We start from the raw sequence: 22,731 nt of genomic DNA, 5'->3' as shown, positions 1-22,731 counted from the left end.
TTGAATACCACTTGTATTGACCAAACTGGAGCTTGGTGAGACCTGACAGACTGGAGCAAGCAGTGTCACACATCTGATGGCCAGAACAATCCATTTCTGTTACTCTCATACTGGCATATGCTGGCTGCAGGAGAGGGGGCTGGAAGAATGTAATCAACAGGAGACAGAATCAGCCTTTGGTGACTGTGCCTCTTTTTATGTGCTTATCTGTCCTGAAGAGTGGATGTCCAAGACTTAACAGTTTAAAAAGACATCTAAAAGTCACATTCTTCCATTGTGATGATTTTTCCCAGGGATAAGAAACTGGAGCATAAGAAATAGCTAGTGATTAATTAGGCATTAAGATTTAGCTTGCTGAATAAGAACTGGAGTCCTTGGCTTGATGGCAGCTTGCCATGCCTTTAGGAATCAGAGGCCCTCACTAGAACTGGCCTATCTTGAGTGTTCTAGCCAGACTCCTCTCCCTGCTCCCTGGAAGTTTGTTATCTTCACTGCCTAAGTGCACAGTGTCTTACTGAGGTGTGACTTCAAAATTGCTTCTTGTTGGCAGTTTAAAACATGATTATCAGGGTATAATCTGAGTCCTGCTGTTAAAGGTTCCTGAAAAGGAAAAGAAGCCATTGCAGATGATACCCTGCAGTGGTATGGAAACCATAACAGAAAGCTGTTTGCCAAAGGGTGGCAGCTGAACTGTTTGTACCATCTACGCTTGTGTTTACCACTGATCCCACATACAGGTGTAAGAGCACATAACTCATATGCATAAGGGCATAGCTCTGTGCATACAAATACCTGTGTGCAGTTTGATAGGCATCACTTCTCCCCACCCCCTTGTAAATGCAGGTCTTTCATTGTAATAAGGTTCAGATGTTCTTTTAAGCCCAGTTCTCTGTTGTATTTTACGAAAGTACTTAATGAATGGCTTCCTAGTTTTGCTGCATAAGAAAATCCTGGCATTCAGGGTATTGTGGAAGAGCATTCTTCACCAGGCTGGCTACTCTGGCGCTGTGCTTGTTTAGCTTTTCTGATCTGACAGACTTATTCATAAAATAAATATAAAACCCAAGGCAGACAAATCTGACTGTTAGGCATATTGCATAGTACATTTTATTTGTCAGTGTGCTTTCTGGTGGTTTTCTGTGACAAGATATCCAATAAGTCAATTCCAAAAGTGCAGTCCTGTGGAGCCCTGTGCAGTTTATTTTGGTATGAAATCTCTCTTGACAGCTGACAGTCCAGCCCCGAGCAGTTTCGTATCTCTGTGAAACTCTCACCTGCTGCTCATTTGGCATTTGGCACTCTTTCTCTGTTGAATATTCTCCTGTCACCCGTGCCTGCCTCCTTGTGACTAATTATTCAGTTTCCTTGAAGAAATCATGCTTTTGGAAGACTTCACATCTTCTTTAGCTTCTTTTTGTTTGGAAGAAACTTAATGGAGAAGCAGACATTCAGTAGTGGTGTGACTTATGAGTTCAGCAACTTTGTGCTCTCTTGTCTTGCCAGTTCTCCTGTCAACATCTCTTTTAGCGCCTCTTTTTCCTCTATTTCTTTTGTGGGTCAGAAGCAGGCCATGTCTTGTTTTATTCTGTCATTTTAAGGAAAGTAAAATGTGCTGTTCTTACCTGTCAACATGCTTGAAGTTGGCTTTTGACTTCAAGAATTGACAGAACGGTGGAGGCCTTGAATATGATTTTAAAAAGGCGCAGTTGCAGGGGGGGAAGAGGCATTAGTATCTATCTACAAATTATGAATTGGGCAACTGAAACCTTTACAGATTCCTAAACTGCAAATGCCAAATGAAGCTTTTCCCACAGTCGTGCACAAGAAGCAAGTCTGTAGTAAGTCCACTCTGTTTCACCATCCCCAGTCTGGATGCTTATGGAGTTGCACTTTTTTCCCCCCTCCCTTTCTAATCTCCTTTTCTCTTAGAACTTCAGCAGAGGTCCTAAGCTCATGACCGTGTTCCCTCATGTCCAACCGTGGATGTTCAGCGGCATCGGTCATGCCTTGGGCAGTCTCTAAAACTAGACTACTGTCAGCTGCTGTCTTTTCTCAGTCGTGGTACTTCTCAACCTCCCTGTCTCTGTGTTGTGTTCTCGGCATCAATTTCATTTCTTGTGTGCTGGTTACAATCTTGAGTTGCCTCTTCAGTGTCATCATTATTTGTTGGCTTTTTTATGCTTGCTGCTGAAACTAGCTCAGGCTTTGCTTCCTTCCCTGGTCTGAAATAAGCTGAATTTCCTCGTTAATGAGAAGTGTGACTTACTTGCAGTTCAGCACTGACTTTTCAGTTCTTTCAGATACTGTTCTGTCAATACATAAGTCTCTGCGGTCTTTGAAGAGCAGACAAGTAACAGAATAACGTTCTGAATAAATTCAAATTATGGATCAGAATTTATAGTTGCCTTTCAGTTAACATAGAACCTGTTTTTGAGGGGGTTTGAGGAATTGTTTTGGTGGTTTTGAATAAGACCCAATCATTGGATCTATGTGCTGAGTTATGAGGATGGTTTCCTTGGGCTCTCTCTGATGGACATACAGAGAGGCTTTCCCCTGGGTTAGGGGGCAGTAAAGTGAGAAATCTTCACTCAACACCTCTACCCTTGCTCAGCTGGTGTTGTAAAAACATGCAGTGGTCTCAGCAATGAGTCACAGTGATTTTGTCTTTTGTTTCTGTAAATAACAATCAGCATGAGAAATCAAAGAAACTTCCTTGTCTGTTTGGTGTGCATGGAGAATTCTGTACCAAAAGTTGCATTCTGCACCGATGCAGAAATGATCTACAGGAAAATACATTTTGTTACAAGTGCATTGTTTTGGGCTTAGCAAGGGAAGATAAGAGATCAGAAAAACTGTGTACAAAAGAGTTTGTGTATTTGGAATGTGAGACATTTTACTCCCTTTGTGGTATTGGTGGATATACTTTTGTAATTGAGAAGTGAACTGGGACTTGTCTCCATTCTGCTTCTTAAAATTGAATTATAACTATAGTAGTTGAGGCAACTGTAGAGCAGTGGAATAGGTTTATATCACAAATATCAGTCAACGTGGAGGGAGAATTGAAGTTTGCCTTTCTCATATGTAAATCGGTGTTGTATCCTCCAACTGCTTTCTCCTCCATATTCTGAGGTTTACTTAAGAGCACTTGTGCTTGTTTGATTATAAGATCAGCTAGGAAATTATTGAAAACACATTTTAAAACTTAATCTGTGGTATTATTCCTCTGTTGCTCCACTAATGCTTTGCATGCTGACCTAGACAAAACATTGTCCAAGATAGTAGGTACTGTAATTTACTCTTCAACTGGATTAATTATTTTCTCAGCTACCTGTCAACTGTGCTTAGTCCTGGTGAATTAATCAAATTGCCATGTTATGTATGCCTTTCTCTGCTGTCAGTTAGACTTTGGTGACTTGTTCTCTTCATGTGAGGATGTACAATGAAAAGGTGGGAACGTGTCTAATAAGTAAAAGCCTGTTGTATTGTTCTAAAACAGACTTAAAAGCAGCGTGTGTTACACTTTGCTAGTGCGTGGGACGGACAGGAAGAGTTGTCAGTGGAGCCTGTATAGGACACTGGTGGCTGTGTGCTTTTACAGTAGCATTTGAACAGTATCATGTGTGGTCCTGTGCCAGTGCACCTTCTTCACCACACCCCTTGCTGCTTCCTCTCGTGATAAAACTTCAATCTTAAGCAATACTTTACAGAGAGAGAGAAGAAGATATGGAAGAATCCCTTATTTGTTCCTAGAGTGATGCCCATAATTAATGAACACTTTGCTTTCAGGAACAGATTTTAATTCTGTACCTTCTAGAGCCCTTGAAACACGTGGAGTATTTCACAGATTTGCTATGCTGAATATATTTAGGCAGTTATGTATGTATTATGCTCACATGATGTGTGGACATGTATCTGTTCCTGATGCTTTCTGTTTTTATGTAGTCTCTCAGATACTGTATTTGTTTTATTTAAATGGCAAATGCGGTCTTCATTTCTCAGTTTTTCTCACTTTTGATTCACAGAAACTATCTTAGAGCATGGACACCAGTAAGAAGTCAGAACCCCCTTTATCTGTAGAAATGGTACAACAAAGAGCCAATCCTGACCGCAGTCCTTCAGCGTCGATTTATGTTCCAGAGCAAGGTGGCTACAAAGAGAAATTCGTAAATGCCGTGGAAGATAAGTATAAATGTGAAAAATGTCGCCTCATCTTATGCAATCCTAAACAGACTGAATGCGGACACAGATTCTGTGAAACCTGCATGAATGCCTTGCTAAGGTATGTTTTTTGTTGTGATGGGACATGTTGATACCCTTAAATGTTGCGAACTACTGAAATTAGTGTGAACACCATTGTGGCTTTGGGAATATGTTAAGCTAACATAGGCTGCTCAAAGCAGCCTTCCACTGTTGCTTGCTTGATTATTTGTTATCCGTGTGCTGGTGCAAACATTTGTGCTCTACTCTGGGTTAGGATAAGACAGCTAAGCTCTCCATCAATATTGTTGAAAGAGTTGTTAAAGTGGTTTAATCCTGCGTAGGATGTGTTAGGTAAGAATTTCATTCTCTGAGGAGGCTAAACAGAGTGACTATTTCACAAGACTTCTAACATGTTTAGTTTGGTGTTGAATACATGTAGTAAATTGTGTCTTTGTGGAGAAGTGAGCTTGCAGAGATTCCTTAGTGATGAGAGCTAACATGGCTGTGGACCCAGCCTTAGAGTTGGGTGGTGGAACCCCTTGGATAAATGTAACTGCTTGTGGAGCAGTTCCCCTGTAACCCTTCCAGCTGTTTGTCCTGGGACTTGTGTGTTTTGTGGATTGCAGGAGGGTCAGAAAGACTGGCTTCTCTATTACTGAGATTCTTGGGCCAGAGTGCAAAGTGGGTGAGTGGATGATGTAGAAATGAATGCTGAGAGGTGCAGTCTTTCCCAGTCTAGGTAAAAGTGCAATCATTCAATGAGTATCTAGCTTTTAAGAAGTATTTGTGCATCAGTAGAAGTGTATTTCTTTGCCTCTGAACTTTTGATGCATTGGTACTGAATGTATTCATCATGATTTCAAAACTTGGTGTAATGTTTGGAGGCCATTCTGGAAACTTTAATCTCCTGGGTTAAATAAGCAGTGAATATTTTCATTTACTACTGGGAAAGCAGAAATATAGAAGAGATTTGGCTCAACGAATGTTGCATACTGGACTGCTAACAGAGAGAAGATTTGATTTTGGGAGTTTTGGTGGTCTCTTCTTTACTTTTTGTGACACTAGGTATTGGTTTATATGTCACTTGGAAATAGTGTAATCTGATATCTAATACTTAGATATCTAAGTCAAGACTCCATGCAGCATGGTGAAAGAGTATTAAAGATATTACGATACTCTGTCTCTTGAGAAAGAGTAGTCTCTCTACTGGGCAAATACAAGGGTCCATAGCTCACCAATCCACTCCTGCAGGTTTTGTGCTACAGCATGTCAAATTTAAAACAACAAAAACAAAAACAAAAAACCCACCAGCTTTTCTTTTGATACCCAGTGTTGAGTGAGGTGTAGTTTGTGTTTAAGAAATGCAGTTATTTTTTTCTCAATACATATTTTTGGAAGACTCTTACACGGTTAATAACAGTGACTGCAAAAAAACCCAAACACCTGCCATGCTTGGATGTGCACAGGTGGACAGAGCAGATCCTTGACAATCTAAGCAGTAACAATTCTGGCATTGCTATAATGTGGGCAGTTTTCCTTCCCTGCTGTGAGGCATGCACGTGTTTATTACAGTGCAGCGAGAATATATGTGCAATTTTACTTTCCTGACTTTCCAACCAGTCTGTTATTGAAAAGGACATGTGCATAAGGCCATTGAGTTATTTCACGATATTTAAGTGCTTGTTGCAAACAAATCCTTTATTGAAATTAAATTTACATTTCCTTTTTTTTTGGAAATAAAAAGTGTGCCATAAAACTGAAAGCAAAATAGCTTTATGTTTCTGTATTGGGCAAAATTTTTTTATTCACTGTTGATATGCTGCTGTACACACAAACACACTAATTATATGCTAGCAGCTTCTGCTCCAGGGTTGTTTGAGGACAAGGAATTGGGATTTAGTGTGGATAAAGCAGTAAAGATGTCTGCTCAGTATGCAAGAGTAGTTTGAAAAAGCAAGTGGGATGCTTGAGTGAATTCAGTAAGAGCAAGGAAAGCATGACATTGTATTAAACACTATATGCCCTCAAGTAGATTAGTTTCCCTTTTTTTTTTTTTTTTTAACTTGAGAAAAGTATTACAGATATTGAAGCTGCAAGGTAGTTAAGATGCTCAGAAATATGATGAGACATAGAACGGTCAGTTCAAGGAGCAGAATCCAGCGAGATGATTTGACATAACCGTAGTGATTATATAACGTAATTGAACTCTTTCAGCCTTTTACATTGATTTGCACTGCTGCTGGCAGCCATAACTTAGTTAACCTGTCAATGACTTGCTTTATGAAGGAATTCACCCAGCTTTTACCTAGTGCTTTTCGTCTCGGTGCTTTACATGGGAGATTGGTCTGACCATGCCCATTTTACATGGGGAAAAGGAGCTAAAATGGAACGTTGCAACCTGGTCTAATGAAAGATGTCCCTGCCCATGGCAGGGGAGTGAAACTTAGACGATCTTCAAGTTCTTCTCCAACCCAATCCATTCTGTGATTCTAGGGGCAACACCTGGCAGGTCAGAGCCAGAAACAACTGTAGGACTGGATAATTGAACAGACAGTATTTTGCCTGTTTGCACAGACTGAGAAGTGATGACAGTTGTGGATCAGATGCAGGCTGGAAAAGAGGGGATGAATTTTGCTACCTTGAAGAAAATCGCTGTGCAGTTGGCTGGAGACATTGTGCTGGCCTCATTTCTTTGGGAATGCCACATACTGTCCACTGAAAGCTCAAGCATTCAAATTTATTGAAATAACATCATGTTTTCTCATTATAATGAACTATGTCCACTTTTAATGATTTTAAAATTTATTGAATAATCATAACCAAGTGCCTCATAAATGGAATTTTTTGCACTAAAATAATTCAGATGAGCTAAAATAGTTTTTCTGTTTTCTTTTCAGTTCTTCTAGTCCAAAATGTACAGCGTGTCAAGAAAGCATAGCAAAAGATAAGGTATTGTTAAAACTGTTTCTTATTCAAGAGTGTTGAATTGCGTGATGTACATAAGATGCATTATTGGTTTGTGGTAATTATTTCATAGGCCTAATAAGCTGCCTGAGGAAGACAGCTTTGTTATAAAACCTAAACCACATATTTTATATTTTTTATGTGTTTTCATATATTCCTGTTAACCACATGGTAGAAAACAACATGTCAACCTCATTCCAAAAGGTCCAGACAGGTGTCACATCTGGTATTCGTAGTTGGGAACTGCAGCAACACATTGCAGTTGTCTTCCCATCAACCAGGAGGATGATAAGAAACATTCCATCTCCTGTAGATGCAGAGATGTGACAGGTCTAGATGAACACTGCTCCTGATTTGGCTCCAGATCAGTGTCTACTCTTTGAACTCATCTCTTTTACAATGTGGTGTTCAGTGAACCACACTGGAATTAGGACAGTGTAGAGTTACACTAAGGGTAACAGAATCAGATTCTTTTTGTATGAATAAGTTATTTTAGTGATATTCTCTTCTCTGTTTCTCACAGCAAAACTTTTTGTTGCCTTTGAAAGGTTAAGGGTAGAGAAAATTTTTCTTGGCTTAGTCATGGGTTATTGCGGTTTTACAATATTGCAGAAGTGCTTAGTAAATTCTTTGTGTTAGTAGCCTTTTTTGCCTAAATGAATACTTGTATTAGTAACCATTTTCAAGAAAAGGTTAGTGGGTACATTAATCTCTCCTTGTCTTAACTCAGAACAGTTCTCTAAATAGTACTCAGCGTAATTTGGTTTTGACACGGATGGACTCTCCAGGAGCTCAGACCAATAATCATGATGCCTACTTTATTTGTTCTTTTAAGTCTTGACTTTTTAGCTCTCAATATACATAAATATGTACATTTTTTATGAAACTTCAAATATCTCTAAAACAGCAGGAGGACAAGGCCAGTGTATACTAAATACCTGTTAGACTAACTGTGCAAGTCATTGTTTTTCAAACTGGAAACTTTTCCCATAGAATGCTGAAGTCCAAAATCACTGAAAAACTTTGAAAGTTGTCTTCTTATCTTAACTTCAGTCAGCAAAACTGTGCATACTAACCCTGTGAATTACTTTGGAAAAGATATTGCAGTATAGGCAATTGATTACTTAAATGAGATTTGTTGATTCATTAAGCTTCCTATACACATCCGAAAAGTAGATAGAAATCAGTGACCTGTGTCAGATGAGATCGGATGAGAATGATTGCAATGTTTCCTCCTTCTCTGATACTGGGGATAGATTCATAGTCACTGTGGACAGATCTGATCATAATTCTTGGTTAAATGTTAGCATGAAGAACCTTTCTATAATTACAGTAGCACTGCCGTGTACACAGTATCACAGAACTCCATTTGTCAGAGCAGTCATAGATTGGACTTGATTCTTAATGGTGTTTTTTAATAGACATAAGAGCAGTTGAAAAATAACTAGAAGTTTTTATTTCTTTGGTTTTGGACTTTAAAACAGTAGTAATGGTCTTCAGTCCTTCTCTCTCTAATTCCTGCCCTTAGGAATGGGGCTTCTTGAGAGTGCAGTTATTGTGTCTTTTATGAAGTGTCACCCATAAAAGGTGTAAAATCCAAACCCCAAGATCCCTATTTGTAACTTTGTTTAATTGTAGGCAAAAGATGCTGAAAGTGCTTAGAAACATGAAAATTGAGAGATAGTTAAAGCTTGCTTAGCTGTGAAATAATAAACGTCTTCCAGTCCAAGACCTTAGAAAATATCTGTAATTATGTGTTACTAATGAAGTGTAAGCAAGTGTTCCAGCTAAACACTCTAGTCATTTTGGGACCACCTTCCCTGAAATCCTTGCCCTCTGAACCACTGCGCTTTGAGTCTCTTTTGTCTTATGGAATTGTGCCTAATACAACAGTTTCCCAAACAACGTAGAGTTCTACCTTATGCAGGGCCTGTTATTGGCGAGCAAATAGCAACAAATTTAGTCCTTTCTTGTACCTTTCCCTTTATTGCATTTACAGTAAAACTGAAACAGTAGTAGAGTACCTATAAAAAATTCTGTTTCACTGGGCTGCTTCATAGTGGGGGAACCTCACTGCTGTGCACATTCAAGAGAAATTGAATGGCAGGATTTTATTTCTGGCACATAAAGTTGGAATTAAATGACACTGCTGTAGCCAAATTGCATGGCCTTCACTTTTTTTGAACTTGTGTATCCTTGAGTGGTTCTCAGATTCTACAATGAAGTGATTTTTGATTTTTCAGGTATTTAAGGATAATTGTTGCAGGAGAGAACTACTTGCCCTTCAGATATACTGCAGAAATGAAAACAAGGGCTGTAAGGAACAACTATCTTTGGGTCAATTACTGGTAAGTTAATCTGAAAATCGTAAGCTTCCTTTTGAGTTAAAGAATAAGGGGAAAAACCTTGGAAATTAAAACCCCAGTCAATTTGTTGACTTGCTCATGCTAGTGGTTAATTTAATTTATAAATGTCATGATGGAGTTAAACTGCTTTGAAACTTGATTTTTTGATGAGCTGTAAGGAATTGTAAAAAATTGTGATTGCATGACATTGAGGTTTGGAAATGTAAACAAGAACTAGAGGGAGAACTAAAATTGTGAAGGATCTTATTGTGTACTTTACAAATGTGAGAAATATGATTTCTATTTTGGTATGGTTTTATTTTTATTTACCAGTCTTAATCCTCTCATGGAAGTGGTGGTTTATGCGTGAAATTAAACCTTTGGCTTCTCCAGACTTGTGCAAAGTAACTGGTGGCTTTTTTCTGTGAAGGCATGACATAGCAGTAATCCAGTAATTTAACAAGTGTAAGGTATGGCTACAGACCAGTTTGCAGGGAGATGGGTAGGTTTTTCCTTTGAATGAGCAAGCTCAGGTACCTAAACCACTTAACGCAGCATTTGTGTTTATGTGGAATAATGTACTTTGAAAAGGAATGCTTACCTTTTGTTTAAATAGCCTGTATGGAGTTTTGGACTGTGTTAGAATGTTAGAATGCTTTTAGTGTAGAAGTAGCTCATGTAATACCTCTCTAATACAGTGAAATCTGCTGTCTAAGTAAAGGGACTGTACAATCAGAATTGTATTCCTGAGTAGATTTGTTAGTGTTTGCTCTTGTGTGATACAGTGCACGAAATAACTTTACTTCCTTTAGTTCTGAAATTATTTCATGTTGGATATCTTCAAAGGATAGACATGTACAAAACTTAGTTGGATTGACTTTTTTTTTTTTAATCTTTCAGATGCATTTGAGAACTGATTGTCAGTTTGAAGAACTCCCGTGTCCTCGTGCTGATTGCAAAGAAAAAATACTGAGAAAAGACTTGCCAGACCATGTAGAGAAGACCTGTAAATATCGGGAGACAACCTGTAAATACTGTAAAAGCCAAGTCCCAATGATTATGTTGCAGGTGCAGTATTTTCTTGTGTATATAGATCAAGATTCCCTACATTAATGTGGGATAATAACTCTTCTTGTCCCTCTCTGTAGCTGCCGAAACAACTTTGGCCTCTCAGCCGGGATTAATAAGTTTAAAGAGAAAATAGGTTGACTTTCAAAATACATTTCTTTTCCTGTGGGAAAAAACCTGCATTGACTAGGAAGCACTTCCTTTATTCTGATGTTCAGATACTGCATTTTAAAAAAATCAGATCCTCTACCTAATATTGATACTGAAGTGAATTTTGCTATGCATTTTAGTTTTTTTTAAAGTTAGATAAAAAAATTGCAACTACCATGAAAACAGGTAGTTAGATGCAGTAGTAGATGCAGGAAAAGCATAAGCATTGCAACTGACAGGAGAAATAGCATTTTTCTGCCTAATCCTTCTTGGGTACTGTGTGATCTGTTATGAGAGGAAGGGAAGAAACAATGTAAAAACAAATTGTGTCTTGGCATAACCAGTAGCGGTACATGACAGGCCTGGGACCAGTTGCTGCTGTTCTTGGCATCAGAGTAGGTTGTCTGATAAGCAGCATATTGTGAGTTAGAATTATAGAGCAGAGGCTGAGAAAGTCATGCTTGCTTTACACATAGAATTGTAACTTGACTGTTTGTGGCATTTCACATTGAAAGGTATTATGCTGAATCTATCTTGCTATAATTTTAACACTTCTTAAAAATTCTGTCTCCATAGTTTCTGTAGTTTGATGGTGTTGAATCTCAGACCTTCTTAGTATAGTAAGAGTGATAAAAATTTCATTTTTGTTCTTGTGTATTGTTTGTTAGATGAAGACTCACAATGATGAGAAGTGTTCTTTGCTCAGAGATGTTGTTACAAAAAGGCATAAATAGAATCTCTCCAAGTTCTGATTTAGATTTGGCTTTCAGTTATTTGAGTGCATCCTTGCAGGGGCTGGTACTGTAATGATTGCACATGACCTAGAATAAGGTGGCTGAGATGTGAAAATACACAGAAAAAATTAAATTTGCACTGTGTTTATTCTGGCACATTCTGATACAGAGGTGAAAGTGTATTTAGTTAGATCATGTTGTTCTTCCAGAATTATCATTAGGCTTGGGAATTGATGTGAGGCAAAGAGTGATATTAAAAAATGTGTAATGTCATAACAGACAAAATCAGTTGAGTATTGTTGTATGTCTACAAACTGGTTTTCCATCTCTAAGCAACATGCTCACAGGTTCCTTGTAGGCAGTTTCTTTTTATAGGAGTAATGTAATTAAATTTTTGAGAGTCTGAAATCCTTATACTTTGAGGAGCATAGAACTTTGTTTTAGTTTAAGAACTTTCCCTTTTATCAGTTGTTGATAGATGTAACACTTATGAAATCTTTGAACTAGTGGTAGCTTTCAAGATACTGAGAGGTTGAGGCAAGTTTTAGGCTGTAAGATTTTTAATTCACAGAGAAACAGACATTCATATTGGAAACAAGTGGCATATTACTCTGAAGTACAGAAAAGAGTGTTTGTAAATAAAGTAATTGTTCTCCAGAACCTTAAGTAGAATTTTGAGTTGCTTTAAGAGGTTGTAGGACTGGTTGATGCAGAAAGGCAAAGTAGTTTGCTAACAATGTAGTTTGATGTTGAGATGTCACTCTGTTTATTGTATTTAATTTGGTACCACCATGCATAAAAGGAGGACAGTTTTGCTTCTATGCTGCTTTAAGGGTGCAGAAAGCTCTGCAACTAGATGATTAGCAATTGGCTGCTATTTTTGATTTTTGTTTTGTCTAGATTTTTAAAAGTTCAGTGGTTATAGAAATGCAGATGGGTTTATTTGTTGGGGCCTGATAAAATGTTACCTCGTTGTACTTCAGTAATAAGAATCAGAAGCTTAATGAAACTTTCCATTTGAATCTTAAAATCACACAATAACTTGGGCTGGGAGGGACCTTAAAGATCGTGTAGTTCCAACCCCTGTGCCATGGGCAGGGACACCTTACATTAGACCAGGTTGCTCAAAGCCCCATCCAGTGTGACCTTAGACACTTTTAGGGAGCATTCACAACTTCTGTGGAAAACCTGCTCCATTGCTTCACCACCCTCCCAATCTAGACCTTCTTCCTAATATCTAATTTATACTTGCCCTCTTTCTGCTTAAAGCCCTTCCCCCATGTTCTATCAGTACCTGCCCTTGTAAAAAGTCCCTCTCTGGCTTTCTGTAGGCCCCTTGTGGTACTGGAAGGCTTCTTTTGACTTCTCATTTGAGTTTCATCACCTAGTTGACAAAACTGGATTTTTAGAGATGAACTTGAGTTCATCTCTAGCTTATGTAGCCTAAAATTTTCTCTACCGTAATAATGACTGAAGCTGGCCTCGGTGACTTGAACTGAAAACGGATATAGAGGGAGCAGACTGAGAAAAAAGGTATGCAAATGGAAACAAAATAATTTTACTGGAGAACATGTGGTTCGTGTCTTCATAGAATCCCATGACCCATGAGGTAGGAAATCCCCGTTGTTGGAGGCAGACTCCAGCAAGTTAACAATGTTACTAGAACTTTCTTAGATTGCATTTGTCTTGCCTGCATAGTCACTTGGCCGAGTTAGCTTCTTAATGTCTTTTGTTTAAACCATCTAAAAAGTTGTGGGTTTTTTTGTCACAAACCTGCCTTTTCCATCCTACAACTCCTGACAGATGAATTGGCACATTGTTAAAATGGAAATCAGTAGCCTGAAAGGTGCCTGGATTACTATATTTTTCTGTGTATGATCCACAAAACTACTTGGAAGTTCTCCTATAAAATTGATACTTAGGCAGTAGTAGTATGATAGGGATGTGGAAGGACAGCACTGCTTAGTGCCTCGGCTCCTCGCTGCCAGCCTGGCCACATAATAGCTGTGCCAGGCAGACCCTGCCAAGGCAATATGGACTCAGCTCAGTGGCCTGAAATACAACCTTGCTGACTGGGACAGCCACTGGGGAAGACACAAGACATTGTCATCTTGCTCCCTTGTCACTGCGCTGGAGCCAGACATGTTTCTAATGTCACACTGGCTTTTCTGGGGAGCCGTGTTAATATCCTGCCTTCCCCTCGTTTGTGCTGGGTGCCCTGCCTGTGGCTTCAGCTGTGCTTTGTACTTGATTTGGCATTTGGTTTTGTGTGCTTGACTGAGTAAATTGAGCTGGTCAGTAAGGAAGAGGATTCTGCCACTGGACTGGGATTACTCTGGTATATCCTGAAGTCATTGGAAAGGCTTCCCTTAGTTTCAGTGGGATGAAACTGGGATGTGGGGTGAGGAAAACTGGAGAGAATGCTGAGAAGTAACATGAACCAAGAGTCAGTGTCATAACTTTTGTCAGTTAGTTTGGGTAGGTTAAAGAAGAGAGTTAGGGAATTAACGTTAGAAGGGAGTATTACTTTTCTGGTTTTGTAGTTGATAAATCGTTAAAGAAACTTGCAGGGCACTAGGCTCTTAGAGCCACATGGTTCTGTCTGATGTCTCCCTTCAGCACAGTTATGGATGTGTTCAGAATGAGGGAGCCCAGGTCTAGCTCTTGACCCTGAGCAGGAGTGGTCCTTTGGGCCTCTGCTCATCAGAAGAGTACCACTGTCACCCTGACAGAGGGTGTTCTGAGGAGAGGCACTGGCATCGCTCCTGGCTGGGTATCCTAGTGGGGAAGGAATGAAGATAGCTCTTCACCCCCATGCTTTGGGGAGACTGTCCTGGCTTTCTGGCTATGGAGCAACTGAGGGTTCCTTGCTCTCTGTTGCTGTGACTGTCTGCATGTGCTACACAGAGTGAGTGCGTGCGGATGGGGAGGATGGCAGGACAGACTTGTGTCACAACAGCACGCCTGATGGTGTGTTTTAAAAGCAAGGAGGTAGTATTTTCAAATACTGGCAGACTTATGCCAGAGTTCTGAACCAAGGCCTTTTACATCTCAGAGCTTAGATCTCCTTTATATCTTGGTTTTGTTTCAAAAAAAGACATCGTTACTGGGCAAAAGGGCATGCAATTTGTTCTTCCTTTTCTAACAGGCTTATAAATCTAGACCTTTGTTTCCTTTGCTGTTTCTAGGTACCAGAAATGAAACATTGTGTTTCAAGTTGAATGGGATGTGTCACTTGACGAGAAATGAATTTTTCATTTTGTTGAGAAAACTGAGAGGAAATGTAAATTGTTATCTTGGGCCTGACTTTCTTCCCTCCCTATGGTGATAGGGTTTGACAGCCATGCTGAAGTATCTGTCATCATCTGGGTTCAGATTAAAATGCCTGCCCAGAATCATCATAAAATTTCAGCATCTCTTTGAACTTTGGGTATATAGTAGTGAGACTTAGTATCAGGTGTTTGGGAATCAAAATTAGAAGATAATTGGAAGATGAATATCCATACATAGACAAGAGTTTCTCTGAAAGTGGGCAATGTACATTTCTGAAGTTCCATGCACTGTATACTCTTACTAAAAGGGACATTTGTAGTGGTTCTGCTTGCTCTTAAAGATGCCCATTTTTGTGAGTAATTCTTGGGGAAGAAAACTTGACTCCTATTACTGTTTCATTGTGCAAAATAAAGCCAATAAAATTGTAAGCGAATAGATTTGCTTTGCATGAAGGAAACCCTTGTTTTCACTTCAGAATATCAACACCTCTGTCAAAAGTATAAACTGATGTTTTAGCAATTGCAGTTCTGTCTAGCCCAGTTGGGATAAACGTTGAAAAAAATATTGTGGGAGTTTTTAATTATTGTAGAATGCTTTTCTTTGTGAGTAAGTCCTCAATTAAACAGTAAAAGCTGATTTGTGGTTTGTTTCCTTTTTCCTTTGTAGAAACATGAAGATACAGATTGCCCGTGTGTCATGGTTTCATGTCCTCATAAATGCAGTGTTAAAACACTCATGAGGAGCGAGGTAAGAAGTCATACCCAATGTTGTGCTGAAAAATTGAATAATTTTTTTAGTAAGATCTCGCAAGAATTTTGCCAGAAGCCATTTCCTTACTAAGATGTGAGATCTAAAGAAAAGCTTTTTCTACCACACAGTTAAGTGTGATAACGCTCAAATATTTTTAATGATTTCTTGAAAAACTATTTAAAAATAAACAGTTTCTTAGTTTTGAGTCATTATTACACTTGGCTTGCCCAAGATTAGCGCATGTCTTTCCTGCTTTCATTTTTACTAGCTCTCCCCCTGCCCTTCCCTCATTTTAGCACCATAGAGCAGCATCTTGGGGTAGTTAGCTTATAATAAAATAAAAATAGAGAACTAAAATTCAGTGCACATTGACAAGAGTTAGTAAAGACTAGAAAAATCATAGAAGTGTGTAATTTCATTGAAAAACTTTAAATTATGTTTAAATCTGTCAAATCTAGGGGCAAAAATAGTAACTGATACTTAAAGAAACAGTATAAGATAAAAGGTTAATATGAGTTCAATACTCCAACAGCAGATGCAAGAATGCATAAAAATTTCTCTTAATGTATAGAAGCTTGCAATAATATGTAGACCAGATTAAAAAAAATTAAAACCTGGCTTGTTTGAAGAGATCCGTGTTCTTGTACATGAAAAGACAGAAGTAGCATTTGTCGAAATTGATGTACTTAATTTTTTTCCTAAAAATAGAACGAACTTACCAAAGATAGGGAAGAGCTTATTGAAGTCTTCATCACTTTGTAAGGCCCACTTAAGGAAAATAAAGTTTCTGATCTAAGGATGAGTTTTTCTCTTTTCTCTACTACTTACTTCCTGAGTTAGATTCATACCATTTTTCACTTACACTTGTAAATTATTAATTGTGGCATAGTGCAGAAGGCACATAAGGCTCCTGCCAAAGTGAAATGCAGTCTTCTCTTCCAAGATAATGAAATACAAAATATATGATAGATACTGTATTTATTAAGAGAAATGGAGCTTCTAAGAAAAGAGAAAATATGCATACTGACCAGTCCTCCCAGTGCTTACTTCCAGGTTTAGATCCTGGTTCTGGAGCACTTCAGCATATTCTTAAACCTTGACTTCTGCAGTTACTTTGAGAAGAGGTGTATCTGAGTGCTTGTAAGAACCGACCCATTAAAGCCTGGGTTGTTACACACACAGTTAGAATGGGGTTCTGAAACTGCAGGTAGAAACAGAACTTTAAACAGCTATTTGCCCTGCATCATCTGTTGCTGTATGTTGCTTAATTTTTTTCTGATACTGTGAAAATGTATATATTACTTAACTGCATGGTTAGGGATGATGCAGAAAATGGGAAAATGCCTGCCTAACAGTTTGAGAAAATTCTGTAGTGTACAAGCAAATATCTTACTGTAGAATAAAAGACAATTTTCATGTTTAATTCATAACTCTGTGGCAGACTTATACTTTTGAGAAGTTGGAAAATGTGGCATTCTTGCAAAACCTGTTAGACCACATGTTTTTTTCTTTTTGTTCTTTTTTTTTTTTTTTTTAAACTACATGTCTTTTGAAACTATAGTGTGAATTTCTATGGATAGTGTTTAGAAGATAACAGGTGCATATCAGAGATGAGTGACCGATGGCATCTCAGTATCAGATTTTAAAGACTGTCCTGTCTGTTCCAGAGCTACATGTTCAAAGCAGTGTTGATTCACCACTTCTTCCCAGGGAGGTGGATGAGCTGAGTCACGTGGGGCTTAAGGTGTGGGAATTTCAAATGAGATTTTGAAACCCAAAACAGTGATGCCAGCTGAGGAGCAAGGCTCTAGCTCCTGTCTGCTTTGTGGGAAATACGAACTGCAGACCCTGTTTTTGAAGAGAGAGTGTCTGTTGCACTGTCCTTTCCAAAAATGTCTCTCTGCTCCAACTTTTAGGCAGTTTGCATCCAGCTGCTGCCCTCTGTGCTGCAATGGCTGCTGTCTGTATAGATGTATATGCTTCTGTGAATTGGTTTATTTTTAAATGAAAAGTGGTCTGTGCTCATAATTACCCAAGATATTGGACTAAATCTCAATCTGTGAAAAATGCAGGCATTTTACTAATTAGTTTTAATCCCGTGTACTGCATTTTTTAAAAGTTACTTAACTGTACCTATTCTAAAACTCTTTGTCTGTTTCATGCAGTACTTGTTTAGTCTTTTTTTTGTGTAATTTAACTGTTAAATTTAGGCACCGAGAATTGCATGTTATGTTTTGAAAAGTTGGTTCCTCATGAAATTAGAATTAGAAAAAAAATGTACTTTACTACAGTGAAACTGATCTTAAGACTTGCTCAGAGCACCAGTAAAAAAAAAAAAATCACTTGTTGAGAAAAGATTAGTCATTCACTAAAGTCAAATGAAATCAAATAATTGTAGTGTGTTCTTTTTGTTTGTTTTTTTTTTTTTTTTCCAAATGGGTTGCCTATTGAAATAGTCTTTAGCAGAAGTTTCACTGTATTTTAAATGTATCACACTGTATACTGTATTGGCATGTGCGTGTGGTTTACATATGTGTATAGAGAGAATTTGCATTTGAGATCAGACTGGAGAAAATATACACATGTGTATTGTATGTTCTGCAAATGGCACACAATACAAACCTGATAACCTCTGCCCTTTATGTTTTGAGCATTATCATGCAAAAGTCTTTTTGCCAAAACTCACGTTTTTTTCCTATTGCAGTTGAATGCACATTTGTCAGAATGTATTAATGCCCCAAGTACCTGTAGTTTTAAGCGTTATGGCTGCACTTTTCAGGTCAGTATATAACAATTATACTTCCCAATTGATGAAAGTCTGCAAATAGAACCTAATTATTTGACATGCAAGTTCTGGACTTCTGTAGTTTTGGTTAAGAAAAAGTCATCCAGTTGCACCAAGTGATTATACAGCAGATGTTTGGTTTTGCATTTTAAAAATAAACAACATGAAAAGCCCACATATTCCTGCAGTGGTTTTTGGAGTTCAGTTATTAGGTATATCTTGTTGAAATAGGGAGATCATGCATTTGAAGAACTTGTTAACTTAGGGTAAGAGGAAACTCTCTAGTTCTTCAGAAGATAGACTAACAATTTCAGTTGTTTCTATGAAAGCATTTTCTTGAGATAAGTATGTTTATATTTTCTCTCATTTGTGTGTCTTAATATTTTTATTAAGGTTAAACATAGGTTAGCACACTTAAAACACGTATTTTTATGTGCATTAATATGTCTGTGTGCACATAGGTGTATAATCAAAGCATGAAATTTATTTTTTAAAAAAAGTCTTAGATTTTAATCCTGGCAATCCCTGCAATATTTAAAAAAAAAAATAAAAAAGCCAAACCTCAGAGTTTAGTTTTAGTATTATTATTCCAGTCTCTTCCAATATTCTCCTTCCCTTACCATATATCTTGGGGAATTTCAATGCTTATATAACAAAGAGATTAGTCAGGACATTTCAGAAACCGCTGACAGGAAAAAATGGAGTTTATCTGATAGTGTGATTAATTTCTTAGCCCACGACAATTTAAAGAGACAAGAACTGTAAGGAGCAACACTTCTCAATAGACTACTTCCTGCAGGTATTTCCAGGTTGTTAAACAATGAGCATTCATCTTTTTAAGTGTTAACAGTAATGCTCTTAGTGGTAGAGCCTAACCCTGCCCACTGTTATGTCGTATGTATTGCCATTCATTTTATGTATGTATATGTGTGCATATATGTACATATATCCACATATATATTTTTAGTATTTTATATAGAGTACATACCTTGAGGATCATTGAAACCCTTTCTGCAGCATATCTACCATCAAAGCTAATATACTCTGCATTGCAAAGCACTTACTGAAGTAGGTGTAATGCAGCACGATACAAATAAAGTAATATGGTCTGCATCTTATGTACTCTGTATATAATCTATGTGTGTTCTGTAAACTTTTTATATAGTGGTTATTTGTAACAGCATTTATAAGGTTGTGCAGAGGCAGCATATCTGAATATCTTAGAACAATCTTGGTAACGTCTTGAGATGACAAACTAGGCATTGTAATAACTCTCAACATAGTTTATAAAGCTGGCAGTTTCCAGTGATGATAAATTTATCTTAAATATTTGTCTTCAATACCCATCTGAGGGGAAAATGTAGTGCTTATGAAGCTGTTCATGAAATAGAACAGAAGTTTTAAATTACAGTTAATGGAATTGGACGGTTTAGATTTTGTATGACTCAGGGGTTTTATTGTGCTTTATTTAGTTCAAAGCTACACAGAAGACTCTAAAATACAATTCATTTTGTAACTCTCATTCATCTTTATTGTCTCTGAGTTATCAAGCACACTGGATGGAAATACATGGCAGTTGTATAAAACACTTGCTATATGAAATGTATTCCTGACTTTTGTAAGTTCCCAAATAGATTTCCCTTCTCTCTACAGTTCTGCAACATGCACTAGTGAACCAAAGTATGTAGTGTTGGTTCGATGTCTTGATATACTCTTTCTTTGTAGGTTTAAAAGAACTGGAATTGGCTAAAATGTATAAATTCTTTGTTGTCACAGGGAACAAACCAACAAATTAAAGCACATGAAGCCAGCTCAGCAGTGCAGCATGTTAACTTATTGAAAGAGTGGAGCAATGCTCTAGAAAATAAGGTATATCTTCTACTCACTTCTAATTTTCATTGACTTCTTTGAATCATATAAAAGCACTGGAAGAAGGGCTTTTTTTTCTGTTTCGCAGCTGTTCAGCAGTACAGCTAAAGCACTAGTAGGCTCCAAAAGCTATCAAGCCATTTGGCATCTGGTACCTTTGTTATATAATAAAATGCTGTGAGAAACTTGGCTTCGCAACTCCATGTACAATTTTCCTCATTGGTAACTTAATTAAAACTCTTTCTTCACATTGATAAACAGTCCAGTATTAAATTTCCTCTCTGTGCTGCTTTCTTACAAAATGGAGGGTCCAGAAAGCTATGGCAGCACTATGAGCTGTATTTTTGCTACCTCAGCATCCTTCCAGAAATAACATTATTAGACGTATGTAATAAACTGGTTATTTCATTTATTTTTGTTCCAACTCTCCAAACTTAATGACCTGCAAAGGTTAATTAAACATATTGTATCTCATGGGCATGATGATGTCTGCTTTAGTGCTAGACCAGAATGAAGTTCATGTTGCAGTGCTTCCTTGGGACTCCTGGTTTTTAATTGTTTGGGATTTGGGAGATGCTGGGAGTCATGTCAGTCAGTCTCAGCTACGATCTTGTGAATAATTTGGATGACTTAACCACCTGTTCTGCAAATAAAATTCAAGGCTTTGACTTAAAAATACAAAACTTCAGAACAGATCACAGGTTTCTTAAATCTTTTCGAAAAAATTTGACATAGACATTAAAACAATGTTTCTGTATTTTTAGGGGGGAAAAAAGATCCCAGAATTACCAAACCATTTTAGTAATGCAGGCAGAAGAGTCAGGAGCCCCTTCAGACTTTCCTGCAATGAGTTGAATACGTAGCAATTCCAGTGTAAGCTCAGTGGCAGAATATGTGTGGCTTGAGAATTTCTGTCATCTCACAGCAGACCACAAGCTGGAGTTTAGCAAACTCTTGTCTAGAAAGCTTATTGCCTTCTCAGGCTACAGTGATCTCTCTGTGTGGGGCTCCAGCAAGGTCCTGCCACCACAGGAAGTGTAGTTTTAAAGCAGGAGTTAACTAGAACAGCATAATATGGTTTATTGTCCCCCCAGCATGTTTGTCCCTGAACTGCTTGTTTTTCAACTTGAAGGAACTTGAACTCTTAAGGAAACCACTGAACTGTGAGAGGTCTAATGTAGGGTTTTTTCAGATAGAATTTTCCTACGCGTGTAGGTAGGTCTTAGTTTGACAATCCATAATATTATTTAACTTTACTTTTGCATGTGAAACTTTGTTAATGTAGGAACTGTACATTTTTCAGTTTTAACAGATACAGACTCATATCCTTAGTTCGTTTTTCATTAGTCTGATTAAAATTATACAATTTATTTTACATCATAGGAAAAAACCCGCGTTCCCTGTGACTTCCAGAATAGATCATGTTCTGTCTTTTGTTAGTGTCCTGAGAGGTGCTTTGTCATTTAAAAAATGCCCGGCAGTTCTATGTTTGTCTCTTACAGAGCAAAGAGAATATATACTTTTAATACTCTTTTATGTTTAATTTTTTCTTTTTTTTAACTTTCATTTAGGACATAACTGCTTATCATTGTATGTCCATTTTTTTTTTCTTCACTTCCTGCTTTGTAGACTTCTTCCTATTCATAATAAAGAGTTGAATCACTGGAAATCCCAAGACAGTGCCAAGTTACCAGAATAGCTAACCACATGTCATATGTCAGTGACTTTATTGTAGGGTAGGGTAACAAAATGGCTTGTAACTGCATTACTGTGCTCTTCTTTGAGGAAAAAATTAATCAGTGCACTGAAGAACAACAGGGCAAAGTTAACTTAACTGATGAGTACCTCAGAAATCTTAGCCCTGCTGAAGTCAGTGGAAGTCTTGTTGGGTTCTCTAGGATCAAGATTTCATTTGGGGTATTCTGTGATATGTGTGGAGGGGAAAGGAGAAGTTGCCTTCTCCCAGTCACCATGTGCATGTGGAGTATGCAAAGTCTTCAGAGCTGCAAAGGTTGTGCTAAGTCAGGAGTTTGGTATTGAATGGTGCTGTTGGCAAAGAGTAGTAAGAGAAGGTCAGATGTTAAATCTTGAATCAAAACCTTGTGGGGCAAATTAAAATTTGGTGCTTTGTTCACTCTGTGATGGGGTAGGCTTGCAGACTGAACTCCCACGGTCTTGTGGAAATAATCAGTTGAACGTAATTTTGTGGTTTCATCACATTCTTAATGAAAACTGGTATAAACTGTTTTTTTCTTTTTTAATATGAGGCTTAAATATGGGACCTGCTTTAATATAGTTCCTTGTGGCATAAGGTTTCTTCCATTCTTCTTTAGTAAGCAGTGATAAGCAGCAACTTAGTTTGAAAAACGACTGAATAATAGCACTTTATTCTAGGAATATTTCAAATATGACAAGGAAGTAAAGGATGTAGTTTGTAAATAGATGCTGTGTTTCCTTTACCCTTTTTTTAACTGAAGTTCCACAGACTTATGCCAAAGTTCTAGTTAGGAAACTATTTAGAGTTAAATATTTTCTTTTATTCACAAATTACCGCCAAACTACAATTGCTGACTTAGCAATGACAGTTCTGTAT

The 22,731-nt window shown here is 37.8% G+C and overlaps 1 protein-coding gene across 12 annotated transcripts in view; it reads left to right on the top strand.

Annotated features, from left to right (window-relative positions):
• TRAF3 (TNF receptor associated factor 3) overlaps positions 1 to 22,731 on the top strand; it is a 79,128-nt gene that overhangs the window by 40,316 nt on the left and 16,081 nt on the right. For 10 of the 12 annotated variants that reach the window (XM_039381095.1, XM_039381093.1, XM_039381096.1 and 7 more), the window contains 7 exons: positions 4,023 to 4,279; positions 7,098 to 7,149; positions 9,408 to 9,512; positions 10,410 to 10,577; positions 15,401 to 15,481; positions 18,189 to 18,263; positions 20,046 to 20,138. In XM_039381095.1, coding sequence (XP_039237029.1) covers positions 4,038 to 4,279; positions 7,098 to 7,149; positions 9,408 to 9,512; positions 10,410 to 10,577; positions 15,401 to 15,481; positions 18,189 to 18,263; positions 20,046 to 20,138 — 816 coding nt within the window. In that variant the 5' untranslated portion in view covers positions 4,023 to 4,037. The remainder of the gene's footprint in view (positions 1 to 4,022; positions 4,280 to 7,097; positions 7,150 to 9,407; positions 9,513 to 10,409; positions 10,578 to 15,400; positions 15,482 to 18,188; positions 18,264 to 20,045; positions 20,139 to 22,731) is intronic. The other 2 variants (XM_027735542.2, XM_039381097.1) reach the window with 1 other exon arrangement.

Source organism: Pipra filicauda, unplaced genomic scaffold (genome assembly GCF_003945595.2).
Source record: "Pipra filicauda isolate LSUMZ 115617 unplaced genomic scaffold, ASM394559v2 scaffold212_size3012638_pilon, whole genome shotgun sequence".
In the NCBI taxonomy this organism is placed as follows: domain Eukaryota; kingdom Metazoa; phylum Chordata; class Aves; order Passeriformes; family Pipridae; genus Pipra; species Pipra filicauda.
The sequence above is the reverse complement of the archived record's forward strand: the minus strand, read 5'-3'. Positions and strand labels throughout refer to the sequence as shown.